At 41.5% G+C, this 22,571-nt stretch overlaps 4 protein-coding genes across 4 annotated transcripts in view; 3 read left to right on the top strand and 1 right to left on the bottom strand.

The window, feature by feature from the left end:
• Window positions 1-6,288, top strand: part of six5 (SIX homeobox 5) — a 7,668-nt gene extending 1,380 nt beyond the window's left edge. The window contains exons 2-3 of the mRNA XM_080428860.1: window positions 931-2,465; window positions 3,265-6,288. Of these exons, the coding sequence (XP_080284986.1) occupies window positions 931-2,465; window positions 3,265-3,935 (2,206 nt within the window). The 3' untranslated portion in view covers window positions 3,936-6,288. The remainder of the gene's footprint in view (window positions 1-930; window positions 2,466-3,264) is intronic.
• A 479-nt stretch (window positions 6,289-6,767) lies between these two features.
• On the top strand, window positions 6,768-8,146 carry six9 (SIX homeobox 9). Its single transcript, XM_080428863.1, has 4 exons — window positions 6,768-7,112; window positions 7,231-7,308; window positions 7,559-7,722; window positions 7,927-8,146. Exons 1-4 carry the CDS (start codon window positions 6,795-6,797, stop codon window positions 8,093-8,095), a joined length of 729 nt encoding a protein of 242 aa, XP_080284989.1. The 5' UTR covers window positions 6,768-6,794; the 3' UTR covers window positions 8,096-8,146.
• A 444-nt stretch (window positions 8,147-8,590) lies between these two features.
• On the bottom strand, window positions 8,591-15,555 carry qpctla (glutaminyl-peptide cyclotransferase-like a). Its single transcript, XM_080428577.1, has 7 exons — window positions 14,039-15,555; window positions 13,202-13,348; window positions 12,776-13,069; window positions 11,985-12,146; window positions 10,313-10,412; window positions 10,081-10,197; window positions 8,591-9,979 (listed from the first exon to the last, which is right to left on the bottom strand). The coding sequence occupies exons 1-7, from the start codon at window positions 14,252-14,254 to the stop codon at window positions 9,834-9,836; spliced, it is 1,182 nt and encodes a 393-aa protein (XP_080284703.1). The 5' UTR covers window positions 14,255-15,555; the 3' UTR covers window positions 8,591-9,833.
• Window positions 15,556-17,313: 1,758 nt separating this feature from the next.
• On the top strand, window positions 17,314-22,245 carry LOC308086125 (ribonucleoside-diphosphate reductase large subunit). Its single transcript, XM_080429525.1, has 4 exons — window positions 17,314-17,486; window positions 19,232-21,213; window positions 21,339-21,527; window positions 21,681-22,245. The coding sequence occupies exons 1-4, from the start codon at window positions 17,468-17,470 to the stop codon at window positions 21,876-21,878; spliced, it is 2,388 nt and encodes a 795-aa protein (XP_080285651.1). The 5' UTR covers window positions 17,314-17,467; the 3' UTR covers window positions 21,879-22,245.
• Window positions 22,246-22,571: the final 326 nt, after the last annotated feature.

Below are 22,571 nucleotides of genomic sequence, written 5' to 3'. Positions count from 1 at the left end.
TAGAAATACTCTTACAAATAAAAGTTAAGGTACAAAAGTATACGCATTAAGTACTAGTAGAGACCATCACAATGGCTAGTAGGTTATTTTGCCATTCATAGGGAGGAACTTGTGTGTGGAGAGATATGACCGACTGTTCTGAATCTTTATCTTATCAGACTTGAGGCCTTGTGGTGGTCTGGCACTGAAGGAACTCAATCTGTGCGCAGGACCAACTATGTATAGACTCTTGACTCTCCTTTCTTGTTGTAAGAGGTACAATCATCTATATAGTATCTTATGTCTTTTTTTTTTTTAAATTACATATTAATGTACTCTCCATATTGCATTGATACTATTATACAATGTTGGATATGTTAAACCCTGAAAAAATGATTAATGCTTCTCTCAGTACATCAGGATACATTAAAAAACAATTAAATTAATGACATACAGAATGCAATACTCCGTTCAGCCTATTACATTTTAAGCAACTCTTTATGTAAATGTATTCATGTTTTAATGTAATGCCTCATTGTTTGGCCCAAAAAAGTAGGAAAGTGTAATAACTACATCTGAAAATTATGTGAAGATTATTTAAACAATAGTCCAATTGAAATAAACCATGAAGTATTATACATATTGAGACTAAATGTAAGTTTGATTAGGATCCCATGTGGTGAACTGAAAACATTTACTATTCTTGCATGAGCATTTATCTTCCATGCAAAATATTGCCTGAGGGTACGGTCACACCAAACTTTGATTCTGCTCATGTGGCGGATTCTGCCAATGCTTTTCGATGCGAACGGAGCGGTTTGTTGCCATTTACAGATTTCCGGTCATAAAATGATTTTAACAGTGTGCCTTTATTTTAATAGATAATAGAGGGATACATAATAGGTTGTGTCTTTCCTTTTAAACCTTGTTCTTTCCTTCCTGTCATTTCAGTGAGTCTGATGGCAATCACAGCACAGAAGACGAGGCAAGCTTCATGGATGACACCTCTGACAAACCAGAGGAAATTGCTGGCTGCACAACACCCATCTTCTCTCTCTCCGGACACCCCTGCAGCACAGAGGGCCAACTCATCTTCAATGGGGCTAGTGGCTTCCTCACTGCCACTCAACCTTTGTTGCTCAATGGCAATTCCCTGATCTCCAGTGCCGGTAGCGGAGTCATAATCAATGGGATAACCCTGAGCGATTGCCAGACCGTCACACTGAGTCCTGTGGCTGCAAACTCTCCTCTGATCCTAAACAGGACCCAAGTCATAGCCAAGCCTACTATCAATGTGCAACAACAGCCACACCATATAATATCAGTGGCAGGCCAGGGGGCTTCAGTCATGGAGACCAAATCAAGCACCCTTCCAACAGTGGTTCTGAGCACCACTAACATAGGCAGTTCAAACTCAGCCATCTCTCTTCCTCTAACAGTAGAAGCAAAGATAGACAGACAGAGCACACCTACAGTTCCCTCTCTGGATTTCATCAATGTCCCTGATGGAGTTTTAACCAAATCAGAAAACAGTGGTCAGACAGTATCTTCTTCGTCCTCTTCTTCATCCCCTTCTTCGTCGACCCTTTCCTCCCCAACTTCTGTCCCCTCGCTAGTCTTAACACAAAACGGCCTGTCCTGTTCCAGTCCTGTTGTTTCGCTTTCCAGTCGTCATGGGGAGTTTGTTGCCACGGCTGGCTCCCAGTTAATACCTTCCAGTTCCATCTGCCAGGCGGTTTCCTCCATTAGCCATTCCACTCCTCAGGTTTTCTCCCTGCCCCAAGTAGTACCATCCATCCAGGGCATACCAGTATCCCAGTTGGTCCAACACGCTTCAGGCACACAGGTATCCCAATGTCCCCAGTTGGTCCCAGTGTCCGGCCTCACTTCTACACTATCCCAGGCCCTTCCACAGTTCCACAGCCCACAGACATTGAACATAAGCCAAAGGCTGGCTCAGCCGCTCTCTCAACAGCAGCAGCAGCAACAACATAATCAGCACAATGGTTCGACAGCTCTGAATGAAGGTGCTACCACCATTGTCTCTGTGTCTCCGGTCACTAATGGCCAGATACCCCAGGGGCTGACACTCCAACTGGGTGATCAGAACACGACCACCAGCCCTTCTCTTGCCAGAATCCTGCCGACTCCAGGCCCCCAAGTTATTTCCATCTCCTCCCCAACCCCAACGCAGGTGTTTCCCATGCTCCAGTCGAAAGACTCAACTCCTGCTCAGTTAGTTCCCCTATCCATGCCCCAGCTCGTGCCCGTCTCTTCCTTCTCTGCTTCTTCCTCCCTCTCTTTCCCTCAGGTAGTCTCTGCTACCACTCCTCTCTCCATTCCTTCTGCTGGAGTTCCCTTTCAGATCCTTACCTCACCCCCTGGCGGAAGTGGAGGCGTTGCACAAGGCCCCTTCAGGATAAACCAGCTGGGGCCCATACAGAATGTAACTCCCCAAATCATTCGGCTCCCCTCTGCCGCTCCAGGTACTTTTATGGTTGAATGAATGTATGAATATCTTTCTGGAATTGTACTGATCATTTTGACCCGAACACACACAGTGTGTATCGAAAAATAATGTACATCAGCTTTTTTATTTATTGTTCGGCTCAATTGTTGATTGTCCTGCTCATACTATGGCAACTTACAAAGGTTTAAAATGTAAGTAGTGTTTCATCGTATTTTGGGGCAATACACTTTTAACAGAAACTTTGTGTTGACACTATCTTCATAAACTTTTCAATAAAAGTTACCCATTACTCCAGCAAGTGGAAGAAGTCAATAGTAATGACCTAGAAATGAGTACCAGCTGAGTCAGTCAACTGAGAATAATCATGTCTATACCACAATATCAAAAGTCTGTCCCCTACAAAAGGTTTAAAGTTATAATGAAACTCATGCTGTTTTTCAGGATATGTTATAGTTAATGCTGGCTTAAATAACTGTCAATACGGTAATATTTTTTTATTATGTGTATTAAATTAGAATGTGGGAAGACTTCAGTAATTACTGTATTACCTGTGAGTATGTAAAAAAAATAATATATATATATATATATATATATATATATATATATATATATATATATATATATATATATATATATATATATATAAAAACAATGTTTTTAAAAAAAATATGGGAAGACTACAGCTTTATGATAATTATAATTAATACAAAATATCTATTATCTGAAAATAATGCAGACACCCTCCTGCCGGTCAGAATATAGTGTTTTCTGTGGCCATGGTATAACTATCAATTCATATTATCTCTTGACTTTAGGTAACCTTCTCCTTGGTGGAGGCCCCTATCTGAGTGTCCATCAAGGGAAGCTGATTCTGACCATACCAGCAGGCATTCAGCTCACCAGCCTGCCTTTTAAGGCAGTCACCGAAGCATCTTCCATCTCTACCAATGGTGTAGGCACGATTTTCACCCCAGTCACCTCTCCTGCAGTTGTCCAGCCGACAGCCGCCTCCCCTATCAACTTTGCAACATCTCCCCTCAGCTTTATCAACTCATCCAATCTATACTGTACACCAGATACAGGGGCTGACAGCAACCAAACACCCACATATCCTGCCTCGCATACCCTGGACCATTCTGCCCCCCCCACACTATGTAACACCCTCACCCCAGAAAGCATGCTCTCTCTCAGCCCCATGTGCAGCGGAGTTGCACCAAATACCCAGCTGTCCCAGAATGCCTGGAGCCCCTTATCCCTCTCCACCTCAATCGGCATGCCTCTGTTTGATATCCGTGTTAAAGGGGTGTTACCTGAAGACCCGGCATTGTTGGGTCTACCAGGAGAGTCCTTACTCCTGGGAAGCCCATCCTCAGAGCAGGACGTAGAGGCAAGGTCACCACTGGGCCATCCAGATGACATGGATGGGGATTCCAAGATTCTTACACAGCTCCAATCCGTCCCAGTAGATGATGAGCTGAGTTTATAGTTTGTTTCACTGGCTCATACGCCATCTTCAACAACAAAAATGAGAGATTGTCCATACTCTTGGCTTTTAACTGAGAGTTTCAGTTAGCCTCTCATTCATGAACGTAAAGTTTCGTCTTAGTGCCTTTCATGGAAATATGGACAGGTTTCAGCATGTGGGACAGGGATGCTCTCTCATTATGGTCTGATACCATCATAGTTTTAGGTGGCTCGAATGAGCGGGACTATGTGGGATATCCACTTGCTAATCAAACATCATATAAGATCATAGTATATGATTGGATGTCATAAATTGCACACTATTGTTATTTCGGTTGAGAATTGGCAGCCAAATAGTGCCATAAATGAAAAGTGCCTGTCAGCTTTGTATAGATTTTGTGCCATTCTTGTCTTATCAGATCTAGTCACACAAGAATGACATGGAGTATTATACATGTGAATATATCAATATATACTTATGCTCGGTTTGTGTACTGCAGACCCAGCTCAGCCAGTAAGATTTATTGTACGGTGTACTACTTGGGGTTTTAGCTGGCAGAATAGCCATTTTTTCATGGTTTTAATTCGGTTTTGTTTTATCACTATTATACCTACACTCCAGGAATGGGGGGTTAGACTATTCTACAAGGGGGAAAAACCCAACTATGAGATTAGTACAAAAATTGGTTGAGTCCTATGTGGATTCATTGAGATGAACAGTTTTCCTCAAATGTAAATTGCGCTCCAGCTTCAGGGACTATTACAGTGTGTAATTCAATGGGGGCTGCATACAACTCAGGCTCTGTCCCATGAGGTCTTGGTTGAAACACACAGCCCAGCTGGAAGACGCCACCAAATGATTGAGTTCCTGTGTGTGTGGAACTCAAATGAGGTTTTCTGTCCACTTTGAGGGGGAAAAGTAACAAAGGACATGACATATTTGTTGTCTATGGAATGCATTTAAAGTTCTCTATTGGACACACAATGGCTGAGATCAAAAGCCAGTAAACTTTGGGAGATTGGGAGCAAAGCTTTTATACACTAAGCTTTGAAATGAAGCATGATGTTGCGTTACACTAAAATGTTGCTGTGACCACACTGAGGATTATTAACTGTTTAATGCACCCCAAATCTTACAGTGTGTTTTGTTTGTTTGTACCATTTAAGTGCCTTATTTTGAAGATGGTGGGGTTACAAAGATTTTTGCAGTATCTTCCAATAATACCCAACCAGCTTTTAATCTGCAATGAAAAGTAATCTGACACTCCTGGTTGTATGATCATTGCTCTAGCTCCTATATTGTATATTTTGCACATGTCATCCATGTCATGTTTACGCTGCTCTATTGTGTTATGATGATGGTTGGGCTTTGATTCCATTCAGAATGTTTCACTCTTAAGGTTGAAAATGAAATCTGAGAGAAGGTTTTGAAATGGTAAATCAAAAGACAGAATGGGACTTGAAATGAATCCAGCAAGATTTGGTGCTGTAGTTCCCTCCATTAGAACCTAACATGCATCTAGCATCTTTTCCATCATGCGAGTCCTCCAGTGTCATAGAACAGGTAGCGGTCAAATCTCTGACCAACTATGGTACACAAAACAGTTCAGTGTCACATTTAGCTACAATGATGCCCTTTGTGTTTTTATGTTTTTTTTTATAAGTGTCTGTCTCTTTTGTACCTGTAGCTCAAGCATGTATCAATCAGTTCCTAGTTTTAACTGAACGAAAACGAGAAGTCCATGTGGAAAATGGACATAGGAAATGGCATTCATATTGTACTTGGAATGTTACATTGTTTTCCACGAACTGGGGATTTGCTGTCTGACTACAATTTAAACTAGATCCACTTTTTTACTTGCCAAAAGTATGATTTCACTTGTTTTCAGTCAGCCACAACCACCACCAACATGACTTAAATGGCATTAAGCCTGGATGATGCCAAAACTAACATACCATACATTAGTTATGAGAAAGGGAAAGGATGCTTGTTTTATACATGTAGCCTTTTTTCAATGTGTATATGAGCCTATTTCTTGTCAATGTATGTAGCTGTGCTAGTCCACGTGGAGTGGTGTTCACTAGAGCTGTTACAGTGTTGGTGTGATTGATTATGCACAATTATACCCAAAATATTTTTGCTCTAGCTTGGGATATACGGTAATGTATTTACTCCCTCCCATCCAACACACAACACCTCTGGATTTAACCAAAGATAATCTTATTTTGATTAACTTTTTGATAGTTTTGAAAGGGATTGTGTTTTGTATTGTCATTCAAGGTTCTTGTCTTTGCCATTTAGAGGTTTTGTACTCAAAGGCAATCTATTTTTTATATTACTGTTTATGATATTGTAATAAACTGCATTTACATAACACTTCCTTGTCAGCTATGGTTGAAATTATATTTGCATTTAAAATGATCATCTCTAGGCTTTATTCTGCATGAACAATCACGTCATTGTTAGCTGTTGGTGTTTTTGGTTCTAATTTGTCTAGGAAAATATATTCAAATGTGTTTTTTCTTTCAGTTTGCACAGAACATTCATCATCGATTTGGTTTGGATAAGTAGGCGCTCAACAGCAAATGACATGAACAAGTGTGCATGTTTGCACACAGGAGCAAGGCTGGTGTTTTTGTAACCCCCATGTTCTCAGATTACCTGTAAGTCCTAGTGCCATCAGGGCGGGGGAAAGGCAAATAGGAACAGGATGAATAATGATATAAACAGACATGCATGTCTTTTTGATCCACAGAGCAAGCGACATGCTCCACAGATCCTCCAGATCTTCCTAGCATTGTCTCAGCTCAGGCTAGTGAAAAGGATTTCTTGACAGATATATTTTGGTTTAATTTTCATCTCCCAGGAGTCATACCGGCCATGGCAGCGGTCTTCTCGGCAGAGCAGGTGGCGTGTGTGTGCGAGGTTCTGCTGCAGGCTGGTCGGATGGACCGTCTCACTGGTTTCCTGCGAACCCTTCCTCCTCCATCCTCCCCCTCCTCCCACTGCCTAGCGGGTTTGGAAAGTGTGATGAAGGCCCAAGCAGCCGTGGCCTTCCACCAGGGCCGCTTCTCGGATCTCTACTCACTGCTGGAGGGCTTTCCTTTCTCCTCACGCAGTCATCCTCTCCTTCAGCAGCTGTGGCTGAGTGCCCACTACATTGAGGCAGAGAAGCAGAGAGGTCGTCCGCTAGGGGCCGTTGGGAAATAAAGGTCCTTGCACACTGGTGCGTCTTTTCGTTGCGTTTTTTTTACAACAATGAAAAAAATTGAAAAAACAATGAAAAAAAATAAAACGCAACGAAAAGACGCACCAGTGTGCAAGGACCTTTAGGCGCAAGTTCCCTCTACCACACACCATCTGGGATGGAGAGGAGACCAGCTACTGCTTTAAGGTAAGTAGGACTTTCAAATGGTCCTTAATGTTGGATTCACTGACTTGTCACTAATTGCACTGGTAAAACTTTGAAGTTTAATGGTGCCAGAAGTTTATGTAGACTCCTCATAAATAGGCTACATTGGCAGGCTTTGAGAAAATAAATCGTGATGTGTGTGGGCGTGTGTTAAGCTGTTGGTTTTGTTTGATGATCTTCCTGTTGTACAATACAAATACAACGCATTAATTGATCATTTACATAATTACAGGAAAAGTCCCGAACTATCCTCCGGGAGTGGTATTATCGTAAACCCTATCCTTCACCAGGTGAAAAACGGGAGCTTGCATTAGCGACCGGTCTCACGCCAACACAGGTCAGCAACTGGTTCAAGAACAGAAGGCAAAGGGACCGAGCGACAAACGGACACAGTGGGTCAGTGGTTGTATTCTGGTCTATTAGTAAGATCTAGTTTTAACTCTGAACAACAGTGCCCTCTCTTGGCAACTGGCTGAAAGTGACTCATGAAATGAGGTTCACAATTCACATCCATTAAACTGAATGAATTAGATTTTAAAATAGGCTTAAAAACAACATTGAGCTTGATTTTTATCTAATTCTCTACCTCTCTTAAAATAGTGACCAGGCACATGGCTCTGTTGGAACCTCAGGAGAAGCCTACCCGTCCTCTGACAATGACCTTTCTCCTCCTGGCAGTCCTAGTCTCCTCTATAACTGCCCACCTCTTCGTCACCTTTCTCACCCTGCGCCTCCTTTGAGGCATATGCCTAGTAGTGCATATAACTGAAAGGAGTCTGTCTGTCCCATATTTAATCTGTCTGTCATTAAATGTTTCCATGAATTGCGTACAAAGGACCCCAATTGAAACAAGCCATAGCGCTTGCTTGGGTATAATCCTCTTAGCAGACCTTGTATTGAACTGTACTTCCCTGTGCTTTTTTTGGGCAAACTGCTAATAAAGAATTCAATCAATCAATCAATAAAGCCAAATACATACTTTAATGTAAGACTGCAAACATAACATATTTGTAACAAAAAAACATGTTGAAATTCAGTTATCTTAACTGAGTTGTACAGCAAAGTGTAAATTAGGCTTAAAGGGATACTTCACTTTCGGGCCGGGGACACATTTAAAAAAAATATTAAAAATAAATGAAAAAAGTTATGGAAAATTCATGGCCCCCTCACGACACGCAGTGTCCTACTAATGTGTGAGGGGGCCATGAATTTTCCATAACTTTTTTCATTTATTTTTAATATTTTTTTTAAATGTGTCCCCCGGCGGAAAGTGAAGTATCCCTTTAACTTCTTTTACCTGACTGATAATTTTCATATTTTTGTATGTTGGTGTTATATGTACTAATTTGTGAATGTACGGTGCAACTGCGTCAATAAAGGGGAAACAAATACGTTTATCAAACATGAGTTGTCATTAGATATTGCTTCAAGACTAACATGTGAATAAGACCATATTATAAGAGACGGACACAAATGCCATAGCTGAGTGGCATACACACATGGGTGCATCTCAATAGTTTAGAATGACTTGTACCTCATAGATCATTCTTCAATGTGGTAACATGATACCATAACATTCATTCTTGCTCAGGTGTGGTTGCACTAAACAACATTATGCATAGAAATTTGAATGATCTACTCATGATATATTCCAGTGTCTTCTCATCTTCATACATTGCATCACGTAACCAGTCTCATAAGGATAAAATAAAAGGTCATCACTTTATTGCTGACCCTGTTACACCATTACATGGTATGGAAGAAAAATCCTTATTTCACTGCATTTAATAACAGTGGAAACCGGATAAAAGTGCAGGACAAAATAAACCTTGATGTTATTTGTCACTATAAGGTCCCAAAAAAAGTTACACACATACAGGACATCGTCCTAACATAACTTTTTCTCAACCATTGGCACATTATGAACAGTGAAGATATCCTGGCTCAGAGCTTATTTCATGAAATCATGAGTAAACGTAAAGCTGCATGTTCATCACAGTACATACTAGTTACAAGTAACTAGTACATTACAATCACATTTTAGGAGTAATTAAACGGCTGGGCCAAAAGATGCGTTTCCTAGTGTTTGGACAAGCGGTACCATTTATCAAGCTGCCTCAACTTTCTGGCTTTAACATTATCACTATGAATTCATACACATTAACGCATGGGCAAACTTAAAACAAGAGCTACACGGTCACTCATCAGGTGAAGCCATGGATACAAGAGAATCCAGTAGTGCAAGTCTTTGGTTGAGCTCATCTGGTATTGCAGTATCATGATCTATATCAGTTTAGTTCATTTCACCAGCCCATTCTGGAGGTTTGTCCTTGGTGTATGTACTGGATCCAGTCCATTCCAGTATATGGACTGGCGACTGGTCTAAAAACATCCATCGAAGAATGCACCGTGAACAGAGGTTCTCAGTTCAATATGCCAACTGGACTTTGGTTGACTAATACATACCTCGGTGTGGGCGTTTTTGTATAGGTGAACTCCACATGGGTTCAAAAGCCAAGGTATTCTGCTAAAAAGATCGCCATGATCTTGGTAAGGTTCTCCACTGTGGGTCGGTGCATGTTTTCTTCCGTGTCATCCAGTGTGTGCCAAAATTGGGGGAAGGGCGTAGCGATGACATGAAGCACAGGAACACCTGTGTGCACAATACATATTTGCATATGGGGGGATTAATGATTCAAAGCAAAACCCAAGGTAGGAGTATGACTGTGTGTACATAGGGTGTCCATCTCTCACCTTTATGCAGGAAAGGGATGTGATCGTCCTGGACTGGTCCGAGGTATACGTCTTTCCTGAAGTAGGTCTGCTCTGACGGGTGAGACGTCAATAGACCCTGTCTATGGAGTCTCTTCTCTGAGAACGAGTGAGGTATAGGGGTGGGGGTGGGGAAGGCAACGAGTTAGGACACGTGAGACAGAGATGAAAAGGCGAGGGGGGCAAAATCTTGCTACCTTGCAGTGACATCTACCTGCAGCAATAAGGCGGTCAAACCAGCGAGCGGTGTTATCAAAGTGATTCACAATCAGGGGGTCAGCAGCACCCAGCAGGTCTAGCAGCACAAAGAGGTCCTGAGAAAGGGTCAAGAAACATGAGTGTCAGTCTTGCTTGCTTACATATAAAATCACTGCTCCCATTATATCCGTATATCCCTGCTCACTTTATTGCACAACTTTGTGCATACCATACCATACCATACCATACCATACCATTACTGCTCATGCCACTCCTCACCCATGCCCTACATTTAAACATGTATTAACCCATTAAGACCTGAAGCGATTTAAAAAAAAAATCGAAATCCTAACAGTTTTTTGAAGAAAAAAAATGAACATTTTTTTTTTCAAGATTTTTCAAAAATAGCAGATCTACAAGCTCATAGCGCGGCACTCGGTGCCGCGCTATGAGCTTGTATATCTGCTATTTTTGAATAGCCAAAGAAACCTGAAGTGACACAGATGCGTTCCAGGTCTAAATGGGTTAATGTCACTTTAGGGTTCAATAAAAGGTTTATCTCTTATCTTAAAACATGGGACATTGTTTTGTAGAGATCTTGTAGGAGGGATACAGTAATAACATGCAAACAGAGTGGGAAAGAACTTGCATTACAAACTAACTAAATTTGAATGCACAAGAAAGAACTACTGGGATAGTGCTTTGGTTTACCCGGTTCAAAAGAACCATACCGGTGGTCTGGGCACGTTTAGCTTATTGACTACAACTCACTGCATACTTCACATTACTGCCAACCATTTTCCAAAGCATACTATACTTACTTTGGTTTTAGAGGAACACAATGTTTTCCATTATAATACTATACACTAAGCCACAAAAAGAAAATATTGATTTCCAAACTAAATCCAAATGTCTGTAACTTATCGCATATCTGCGTTCTAATTAATTTCTCGCCTGGCTGCTTTTTTTTTTTTTTTTTTTTTCTTGTTTTTTGACCCAAAGACCAAGAAGATATGATTTATCGAAGATTTAAACTCCTATCCACTTCCTTGTTAACTTAAAACTTAAAAATTCTGTATCTCGGCTCCTGAGTACTTTTTTTTTCAATGAAAAATCTCTGGCAGTCTACAGCAAAAAATCTGAAATAATTCTGGCAGATTAGGTGTTAACTATAAGGTTTTGTACATACAGACAACAGCGTCCTCTAAAAATGTAATTTAGGGCGAAATGGTTTAAATATATGGTCGAAGCTGTGAATAGAAAATAGTTAGACTGCCAAAATAGGTTAGACTGATCATATAGTAAACCTAGCCAAACATCATGTAGAATATAATTTATCTTAAATGCAAGATATATAGGGATTAACATTTTTTAACCCAAAAATATATAGGGATTAAAAGATTTTAACAAATAATTTACCATGTGGATGTAAGGTAGGATGTAGTGTATTACCTGTGTTGTATTGTGAAATATCAATAGCACAACATATCTATCTATAGTTGTGAACATTTACTTGAGTACTGTACTTATTACTGTATTTGTATTTTGGAACTTTATCACTCTTAATGCACTACATTTCAAAGACAACAGGTATTGCATAACCAGAGGGGCATGCGTTCCTCATTCCAAACGGCATTAGCCTAGTACTTATAGTACATACAGTACATATGTACACACAGTCTGCTCACCACAGCATGGAGCATGGTGGTTTGCGTGGATCCCAGCGGGTGGTTGGTATGTGCCATGCGTTCCGCCAGGTGACGGGAGCCATAGAGAGAGTCTGTGGCTGTCCATTCCTCAAATGACTCCTCGCCATCAAAGAAAGCCAACTGCAGAGTTACTGGTGGGTGCTGGGATAGAATGAGAGAGTGAGCGTGCTTATGTATGTTAATGCTAGGGTAGGACAAGCATACTGTAAGTTCCCCCAAAGCAGCCTTTGAGGGCAGTGGTTTTCTCTGCAGTGTAATCTTAGTGTGTGTATTTCCAGCCACCATATAGATCACAGTCTCCAGCAGGATGCTGCCAAATATATAATAATAAAATAATACTGCACTCACAACAGTAGGCTGGAGTCAGCACTTTCTACCCAGAAACAGAGATATACACACACACACAGAGAGAGAGAGAGAGAGAGAGAGAGAGAGAGAGAGAGAGAGAGAGAGCGAGAGAGAGCGAGAGCGAGAGCGTACATTGGGAGGAACTAAACTAGTCAGCATCTCACCACTTTCCCTGCTCTTTTCCAGAGAGAGCAAGGATAACAGTAAGGATGGAAGGGAAAAGAAAAAGGGGACATAACTATTTTATGTTTGGAACTTTTTCTTTGACTCCTTTTTACAGTTCTTTTCTTTACCTCTCTTCTTAGTTTGCGTTTATGCCCTTACGTTAAACACACCACCAACACAATCACCTGAATCAGATTCATTTCCAATAATATTAAAACTGAAGATATCAAAATAAAGAAGAACATCTGGGCAGATACCTGCTGTTTGAGTGACCTGAGCTGGACGTCCAGGGCAGTGGCCAGCTCCAGGATCATTGCGCAGGGTACAGCTGAGTCACTGGCCCCCAGAAAAACCTTCTCTGGGGCACGGGGGTCAGGTGGAAGAGCCTTGGAGTCATAGTGGCAGGTGAGTAGCAGCCTGCGTGGAGCTGAAGGGTCGAGGGTGGCAATGATGTTGGTGAAGGTAACCTGGCCACGGGGGGTCGGAGACACAAAGGAGTCTACGTCTAGAGTCCAGCCGGCCGACAAGGAAGACAGTGTGGAAGAGATATGCTGCAGTAGAAACAACATAATTTATAGACATAAATGTGTGTGTGCGTGTTTTGAGAATTGTTTTGAAGGAATGAGCATATGCAAATGTTAAATAAATGTTCACATGATCAATCACTCCATTTATGCACACACCTGTCGTACAACCAGACTGCCTTGTGTTCCAGGTAGCCTCTCTATGAGGATGGGCTTCAGGTGAGTCTCCCACAGACGTGTTCCATCAACCTGAGAGGCCAGGCGACGTACCTGTGTTGCAGAGCACTTACTCGCCTTGTGGGACAACTGGAGTGGAAGACAGGATTCATAAAAGGATCAATGAATATAAGACCCAGAAAGCATGACCCAGCTAGACCTATGACACTCAATGATCTGTACAATTGCCCAACTAAGGACTTTAGATTTCCCAAATCCACTTTAACCCACCCACCCCTAACTTTCAGAGTAAACTGAGGGCCCCCTTGGGAGGTCCAGTAAAATGAAGGGAAGAATGGCGCTAGACAGATAGATAGACCATAATTGATCCCTGGAGAAATTAATGTGAAATTAATGTGCCATAGCAGGAACAACAGTAAGCATAGACACAGGATAGACACAGGATAGATCTTGATAATAACAATAATAATAAAAAAAACAAGATAAAATAAATAGTATGAATGTAGCCATCTGCACTTGGTCTGACTGAGTAAAACAATGTATTTGTGTAATAGGAAAAATGGATGAAAAACAGCAGCTTTGCCCTGGTTTAGCCTACTGTAACTGTACATCATTTCACTGTTTAGGTTATAGTCCAGCTCTATCCAATAATTCTTTTTTTTAAAGATGATTCCTACATTTGACTCATTAACCCTAACCCTTAAAAAGCTCATAGACCAACTTTCTATTTCTGACAATTCCCTGTGATGTGGAACCATTTTAAATTCAAATTAAATCGCAATAACGTTCTAACTAGACCAGTGGGATGGCGTCTCTTACCCTGTCTTTTGCCAGGTCTAAAAAGGGCAGGTTGGAAGGGACTCCGCTCGATTCGTTGGACAGGTATATTCCCAGTATGACTGCCAGGACCAGCACACCGACGAGACAGAAGATGAGGACCCGGACCCGGGGCACCGGGACCCCGTCACAGCCGGGCAGTGGTCCGCTGCCGTTGGCGCTCTGCAGAGGCTTGTACCGCCGGCTGGATTTCGACATGGTGACTGGATGATGATGACACACAGGGTCAGGCTCTCTGCAGTTCACTTCTCCGTTGACAGATGTCACAGTTCACACAGCTAGCTATACGTGTCAATTCTACAGGCATGGAAGGCTGGCCCTCAGTTCACGGCTATAATAATAGACCACTGTGGGTAAAACAGGCTGTTATGTGTCGTACCTTTGTTCTAATAGTCATATTATTTGCACCGCCCTGCTCTTATTTCAAAAATAATAGGTTACCCTTTATAATAGAGACGAACCTAAGAGCCAGCCCCATCTTATAAAACGACCCTCATGCAGTCTCATGCTCAGGAGACAACCTTGGATGTAGGTCTCGCTTTGATTTGTTAAGTGTTACGCACAATATTGTACATAATATATACAGAGAAATGTGCGGTGCTCTGCTGCACAACGTGTTGAGCACGGTTACATATTAGCAGCACAGTTGATAATCCGGTAGTAGTGTCGGTGTTGCCATGTCCGCTTATTATAAGCGACTTTGGGCTTGTTTTTCTGTAAAGCTGCTTGTAAATATTGGTAGTTGCTACTAGTTACGTTTTTTTGGGCTTGTTTCTAAAGTGCAGTTTCTTATTTGAGCTGCTTTCCTAAATGTTGTTTAAACCAATGGTTCTCAAATATTTTCAGGTCAAGGAACCCCAAATTAATATGTATTTGTCCCTAACCCCATCTGAAAATGTTATGTGCCAGATTTGTGTTGGTAAAATGTTTAAAAAAAATATTCCACGTTTGTCAAAACATTTTTTTACAAGCTCACAACGCGTCGCTGTGAGCTTGTAGATCGGCTATATTCAAATAGCCGATGTAAGTGCTCACGTAGTCGCTTCTTTGGGGCTTGTTTTCCTAGACCTGGTTGCATATTTCTCTCACAAACTCTGGCAACACGATCCGGTAGTGCTAGTTCAGTTGTCGCTGTTACGTGTAACGCATGTGTAATATGTTTTTACTTTGACTTCTCACCGCCTAGCAGCACATAATTGGTAGTAAACATATTAAATCATTGAGTGAATGTAAACTGGTCGGTCCGATGCTGCTCGTTTCCTCTTGAGGTATTAAAGAAAATAAATAAAAATACAAAAACAAACATCCCAAATTGACTTCCGGGATGTCGTACGCAGAACGGTGATCGCGCGAGGGTGTCCGGAGCCAAACACAACAGATCTACAAGCTAACCGCGCGTTGCAACCATGTATCAACGCCACGCGTTTTCAGCTTGTATATTTGTTCTTTTTGGCTAGCCACACCGTCGTACTGTGGAGTAAACAATTTAAAGGGACAGTAGGACCATATAAAGGAACAGGGCTGCCAACCGTCCCTTGAAATAAGTATGAAAACTAACAGTGGTGGAAAGTAATTAAGTACATGTATTAAAGTACTGTACTTAAGTACAATTTTGAGGTAATTTTTACTTTACTAGAGTATTTCCAATTTTCAATACTTGCACTTCTACTCCACTACATCTCAGAGGCAAATATTGTACTTTTACTCCACTACAATTATTTGAAAACTTGAGTTACTTTGTAGATTTAGATTATTATTACAAAGCATCTTTAAGCTCACAATGTGTCGCATCAAGTTATCAAGCTATTTTCAAAAGATTTGTATACATTTGAAGACTTGTGAAATGGGACATTCTGCATACTGAATACTTTCTACTTTTGGTACTTTAAGTATATTTTGATACTTTGACTCAATTTTGAATTCCAGAGTTTCACTTGTAACTGAGTATTTCTACACTGCAGTATTGATACTTTTACTTTAACTTAAGTAAAAAAATAAATAGCATTTTTTTCCACCACTGTTTTATAACCATAAACTAGCTGTAGAAGCTAGACTTCTACTCCACTACATCTCAGAGGCAAATATTGTACTTTTACTCCACTACAATTATTTGAAAACTTGAGTTACTTTGTAGATTTAGATTATTATTACAAAGCATCTTTAAGCTCACAATGTGTCGCATCAAGTTATCAAGCTATTTTCAAAAGATTTGTATACATTTGAAGACTTGTGAAATGGGACATTCTGCATACTGAATACTTTCTACTTTTGGTACTTTAAGTATATTTTGATACTTTGACTCAATTTTGAATTCCAGACTTTCACTTGTAACTGAGTATTTCTACACTGCAGTATTGATACTTTTACTTTAACTTAAGTAAAAAAAGAAATAGAATTTTTTTTCCACCACTGTTTTATAACCATAAACTAGCTGTAGAATACAACTCTCGTAGACGTTTTTATGATTCTGACGTTTTCAATCTACGAGAGTTGTAGGGTTCACCCCCCATGGACACAGGGACTTTCAGCACTATACCCCGTAGACACTCCAAACATGTACAAATTGGTGCTTACCCCCACGCCCCAAATGTTAACTTTCGCTACGGGGTAGTAGTTTAATGTAATAATCCATATCTTTCAATAAAGAAGTGTTTTAATGCCGTCTGTGGCCGATTCTGTCGGAAGTTCCCAATGGGCGGTAGTGATGCGCCCATCTGGTGAAACCCGGAATTACACTCAATGTCAACCAGAAGTAAACGAGGGTGAAAAAATGCGTTCGGCCAGAGACGGCATTAAAACACTTATTTATTGAAAGATATGGATTATTACATTAAACTACTACCCCGTAGCGAGAGTTAACATTTGGGGCGTGGGGGTAAGCACCTTTATTTTCAATTTGTACATGTTTGGAGTGTCTGTCTACGGGGTATAGTGCTGAAAGTCCCTGTGTCCATGGGGGGTGAACCCTACAACTCTCGTAGATTGAAAACGTCAGAATCATAAATACGTCTACGAGAGTTGTATTCTACAGCTAACCATAAACCATGCCTGCCTACGTCTATGTTACATCCTCGTTATAAAAACTATAATGACCTAGTTTTTCTTGATTAAAACGACCCGCCAGATTGTTCGCCCCGCCCCATATCGATGAACGGAAGTGAATATAAGGGGTGGTGATTGGCTAAAAACCACTTGGCTTCTCTTTTATATGGATGTTGATTGGTCGAAAAGCACGTCCGCCTCTTCATCTATCAAATACATACATAGATGTTGCGGGTTTTTTGAGATATTCCCGCTTTGCTTTCTAGTGTGAAAGATCAACGCTTAAGTTACTACAGATCTAAATACTGTGTCTGTCTTGTTGTTGTAGGATATACCATCAGGTTGAGGTTTTCCAGAGATCTCGGCAAGATGCACGTGGTCAAGCGAGGTGGGTTTTTATTTAAATAAAAATAATAGTTTGACATAATGTTACCCAGACACCAGCCATTTGATGTGGTTACTTTAAACAGGCAGTAATGGGTGGAAGTTGACAGTTGTAGTAGAAACAACATGCCTTGCTAACGTACGTTACTATAAGGTTCGTTGTTTTCCATATCGAAGCTAATAAACAGCGTTTAGCCTATCCATTAGCTAGTCGCTAAATGCTAGGTAGCTACAATGTTTACTACAGTACGTACCGTGTTGGTTAGCCACCTATCCCGGGTAAAATAGTAGGTCGCATCGGTTGGTTCGTTAAATCATTGGTTCTCAAAGTGGGGTCCGGGGACCCCCAGGGGTCCCCAGCTAAATGATAGATTAGGCACCAAATGGACCCTTATGGGTCTGTAACTCTGAGAGTGTACAAATGGAACCAAATGGACTCTTACGGGTCCATTTGGTTCCATTTGTACACTCCAGAGTTAAATTGACAAAGATTTTACAATATAAATTGCGGTCCAAGTGATAGAAATGCCATTAAATGGGGTCTGTAGCCCTAATGCATGTCAAACTGGGGGTCCTTGAAATTAAAATGGTTGAGAATCACTGCTAGAGCCGTAAAAAAAATCTTCTCTTATGGGGGTCCCTGGCATATCTTTTGAAATGGGGGTCCGTGGGCTAATTGTCAATTTGGGGGTCCTTGACATGAAAAAGTTTGAGAACCACTGCGTTAAACGATCACTCATAGCAAAGATTCTAGGCTGTAATTTCGTGGCGGTTGTTGTCAACTCACTACAATGTAAAATCATGAGTGTTCATTTAACTAGTGTACAAATGCCCCCGAAAGGCTCCATTTGTACACTCTAAGCTCAGGATTTTAGTGTAGCCTTTGTTTTAGTTGGCGCCATAAAGTACCTTGGTTCCCACACTACAGCAGCATAATGATAGCTACTAGCTAGCTCCAATCGGAACCGCTCCCTCCGCTGTATAGCTCCGAGATGAGGTTCCTCGTTTGTCGGTGCCGTTTGAGCGAAAATTATCCGCACATTTTCCACTTCACATGTTTCTTACCCCTTTCTGCACATCGTATCCAAAAAGTAAAGGTTTTCTGAAATGCTCTCAGATGTTTGAACGTTTTAACGTACAATAAAATCTATCCAACGAGTTGAAAAAAGCGTTTAAATAGCTTCTCTCCTAAATGTTTTAAGACATACCCGGAAGTTGCGCCCGTAGAGATAACATTACTGATTCCCCTACTGGTCGAATGTTGAATTGCATCTTCTAATGCATAATATTATGGAACCGGCTGAGGAGAGAAGCGATTTAAACGCTTTCTTCAACTCGTTGGATAGATTTTATTGTACGTTAAAATGTCAAACATCTGAGAGCATTTCAGAAAACTTTGACTTTTTGGATACGATGTGCAGAAAGGGGTCAGAAACATGTAAAGTGGAAAATGTGCGGAAAATTTTCACTCAAACGGCAGCGGGCCACGTAGGACCTCATCTCGGAGCTACATAGAAGAGGGAGAGTTTCTAAATGGGGCTAGCTACTAGCTAGCTTATCTACCTACAGTATATGCCCATTACAAAAATTAACCTATTTCTATAAATTCTAATTTTATGGAGTTGTCATCTTTAATACTTTCTCCCACAATCATTTGGCTCACTTAACCAAATGCATTTTGACAGATGCCATGTTTACTTTTATTGAGCCAAACACATTTGTTGACAAAGACCTGTTTTTGCTTTTCAGATGGACGCCAGGAGCGTATCATGTTTGATAAGATCACCTCTCGTATCCAAAAGCTTTGTTATGGATTGAATTCCGACTTTGTGGACCCAACCCAGATTACAATGAAGGTGATCCAGGGTCTGTACAGCGGAGTCACCACCATAGAGCTAGATACATTGGCAGCAGAGATTGCAGCCACCCTCACCACTAAGCATCCCGACTATGCCATTTTGGCTGCACGGATTGCCGTCTCTAACTTGCACAAAGAGACCAAGAAAGTGTTCAGTGACGTGATGGAGGATCTGTATAACTATGTCAACCCCTTAAATGATCGCCACTCTCCTATGATCTCCAAGGACACGCTTGACATTGTCCTTGAAAACAAGGATCGTCTCAATTCGGCCATCATTTTTGACAGAGATTTCTCCTACAACTTCTTTGGCTTTAAGACACTTGAGCGGTCTTATCTGTTGAAGATAAATGGGAAGGTTGCTGAGAGACCCCAGCACATGGTCATGAGAGTGGCTGTTGGAATTCATAAAAGAGACATTGATGCGGCTCTCGAGACCTACAACCTCCTCTCAGAGAAGTGGTTCACCCATGCTTCCCCCACTTTGTTCAATGCTGGCACCAATAGACCCCAGCTGTCAAGTTGTTTCCTGCTGGCCATGAAGGAGGACAGCATTGAAGGTATTTATGACACGCTGAAGCAATGTGCACTCATTTCTAAATCAGCAGGTGGCATTGGAGTGGCAGTTAGCTGCATCAGATCATCAGGAAGCTACATTGCCGGAACAAACGGTAATTCCAACGGGCTAGTCCCTATGCTTAGAGTGTACAACAATACAGCACGCTATGTTGATCAGGGTGGCAACAAGAGACCTGGAGCCTTTGCTATGTACCTGGAGCCATGGCATTTTGATGTGTTTGATTTCTTGGAGTTGAAGAAGAATACTGGGAAGGAGGAGCAGAGGGCCAGAGATCTGTTCTATGGCATGTGGATCCCTGACCTCTTTATGAAGAGAGTGGAGAGCAACCAAGACTGGTCGTTGATGTGCCCCGGTGACTGCCCTGGGCTGGACGAGTGCTGGGGGGAGGAGTTTGAGAAGCTCTATACCAGGTATGAGAGCGAGGGCAAGTCCAAGCGTGTGGTGAAGGCTCAGCAAGTGTGGCATGCCATCATTGAGTCCCAGACGGAATCGGGTACACCCTACATGCTCTACAAGGATGCCTGCAATAGGAAGAGCAACCAGCAGAATCTGGGTACCATCAAATGCAGCAACCTTTGCACAGAAATTGTGGAGTACACCAGCGAGGATGAGGTGGCTGTGTGTAACCTGGCTTCTATCGCACTCAACATGTACGTCACCCCCGAAAGGACCTTTGACTTTAAAAAGCTGGCAGATGTCACTAAGGTCATTGTCAAGAACCTAAACAAGATCATTGACATCAACTTTTACCCAGTGCCCGAGGCTGAAAACTCCAACATGCGCCATAGGCCGATCGGCATTGGTGTCCAGGGTCTGGCTGATGCCTTCATCCTGATGCGCTTCCCCTTCGAAAGCCCGAAGGCCCAGTTGCTCAACATTCAGATCTTTGAGACCATCTATTATGCTGCCCTTGAATCCAGCTGTGAGCTGGCCGCTGAGCACGGCCCTTACCAAACCTACCCCGGCTCTCCTGTCAGCAAGGGAATCCTTCAGTATGACATGTGGGAGAAGACTCCTACAGATCTCTGGGACTGGAAACTACTGAAGGAGAAGATTGCCAAACATGGTGTGAGGAACAGTCTACTGCTTGCCCCTATGCCGACGGCTTCCACGGCCCAGATCCTTGGCAACAATGAGTCAATTGAGGCCTACACAAGCAACTTCTACACCCGCAGGGTTCTCTCTGGGGAGTTCCAGATGGTTAATCCCCACCTGCTGAAAGACCTTACAGAGAGAGGACTGTGGAACGAGGAGATGAAAAACCAGCTGATTGCGCACACTGGATCTGTCCAGGTGAGAAACTACACCCTATCTGATAATTTAATGTGACTGTCCAGAAAAAACGTTAATACTTCCAAACACAATAGATATAATATTGCTTTTGTTAGTCATTTTTAACCAGTGTTTGACTTCCACAGGATATTGCCGAGATACCAGATGATGTAAAGGAGTTGTATAAAACCGTGTGGGAAATCTCCCAGAAGACTATCCTCAAGATGGCTGCAGACCGCGGCGCCTTCATTGACCAGAGCCAGTCCTTGAACATCCACATTGCAGAGCCAAACTATGGCAAACTAACCAGCATGCACTTCTATGGTTGGAAGCAAGTAAGTCAAAGCCGCAGTAGAGAAATTAAGGGACCAATTACTTTAAATATAATCTGCAAGGGATTAATGGATTTTAGATATAAGACACACAATTGTAAGTGCCACAACAAGGCAACTTGTATTTATATTAAGAGTCCACATCTCTCATTACAGGGTTTGAAGACGGGCATGTACTACCTGCGTACCAAGCCTGCCGCCAACCCCATCCAGTTCACTCTGAACAAGGAGAAGCTGAAGGAGTCCCAGCCAGCAAAGACCTCAGAGGAGGAGGAGGAGATCAAGGAGCGCAACGCTGCCGCTTTAGTCTGCTCCTTGGAGAACAGGGATGAGTGCCTGATGTGTGGCTCTTAAATACCTGCTAATAAGGCATTGTCATCATATTCAAGTCACAAGTTTAAGCAGTTATCACCAGTGGTGGACAAAGTACAAAGACATTTGTCATTTCCCCCAGAAATTCAAAGATATTCCAGAAATATAAAAAACAATAGTGAAAATAACAGATCTACTAGCTCACAACTCATAGCAACTTTTGTGAGCTTGAATTTTTTTTTACTAAGTGCACTACTCAAGTAAATGTACTTAAGTTACTGTCCATCACTGGTTATAACTTCTCACTACCAAGTAGTTTATTACTTTTGGGAGCTACTTGCAAGATTGTATTGAATTGTTAATAAACGTGTTTCTTATATTAAACTATGCTCATGACAAGTCAAAAGAACTTTTTTTATAAGTCTATTTTGTATTTGGGGAAAATGAAATGACTTGAATAGAAGTTGAAGCTATTAACAGAGATTGATCATTCTACTGTAATATAAATACTCTTTAATGGTTAAGCGGTAATTTTGAAGATCTGCATGTACTTGTTTATTGAAATCTAAATATTTAGACCGTTTGTTTTTCCATTAATTAATGCTCGACTTATTTGTGCAAGTGTTACACAAAAATAGCCGCTCTGCAAGCTCAACTGGCTATTTTGTTTTAAACCGTGAAAGTAGTTGGCATGTATGTATAAACATTGAACCAATGAAATGTATTAAATGTAGG

Source organism: Gymnoscopelus braueri, assembly GCF_963280865.1.
Source record: "Gymnoscopelus braueri genome assembly, chromosome: 5".
NCBI lineage: Eukaryota > Metazoa > Chordata > Actinopteri > Myctophiformes > Myctophidae > Gymnoscopelus > Gymnoscopelus braueri.
This window is presented reverse-complemented; position numbering and strand designations above follow the sequence as displayed.

What these genes read in the sequence shown, in the direction of transcription:
- qpctla (XM_080428577.1), bottom strand. Translation starts at nt 14,254, where the DNA reads ATGTCGAAATCCAGCCGGCGGTACAAGCCTCTGCAGAGCGCCAACGGC. An exon ending in TAGACCTGGCAAAAGACAGG is followed by an intron (nt 13,349 to 14,038) that starts GTAAGAGACGCC and finishes CTTCCACTCCAG; the next exon opens with TTGTCCCACAAGGCGAGTAA. An exon ending in GCAGTCTGGTTGTACGACAG is followed by an intron (nt 13,070 to 13,201) that starts GTGTGTGCATAA and finishes TTTCTACTGCAG; the next exon opens with CATATCTCTTCCACACTGTC.
- six9 (XM_080428863.1), top strand. Translation starts at nt 6,795, where the DNA reads ATGGCAGCGGTCTTCTCGGCAGAGCAGGTGGCGTGTGTGTGCGAGGTT. An exon ending in AGACCAGCTACTGCTTTAAG is followed by an intron (nt 7,309 to 7,558) that starts GTAAGTAGGACT and finishes ACATAATTACAG; the next exon opens with GAAAAGTCCCGAACTATCCT. An exon ending in GCGACAAACGGACACAGTGG is followed by an intron (nt 7,723 to 7,926) that starts GTCAGTGGTTGT and finishes CTCTTAAAATAG; the next exon opens with TGACCAGGCACATGGCTCTG.
- LOC308086125 (XM_080429525.1), top strand. An exon ending in CGCACACTGGATCTGTCCAG is followed by an intron (nt 21,214 to 21,338) that starts GTGAGAAACTAC and finishes TGACTTCCACAG; the next exon opens with GATATTGCCGAGATACCAGA. An exon ending in ACTTCTATGGTTGGAAGCAA is followed by an intron (nt 21,528 to 21,680) that starts GTAAGTCAAAGC and finishes CTCTCATTACAG; the next exon opens with GGTTTGAAGACGGGCATGTA.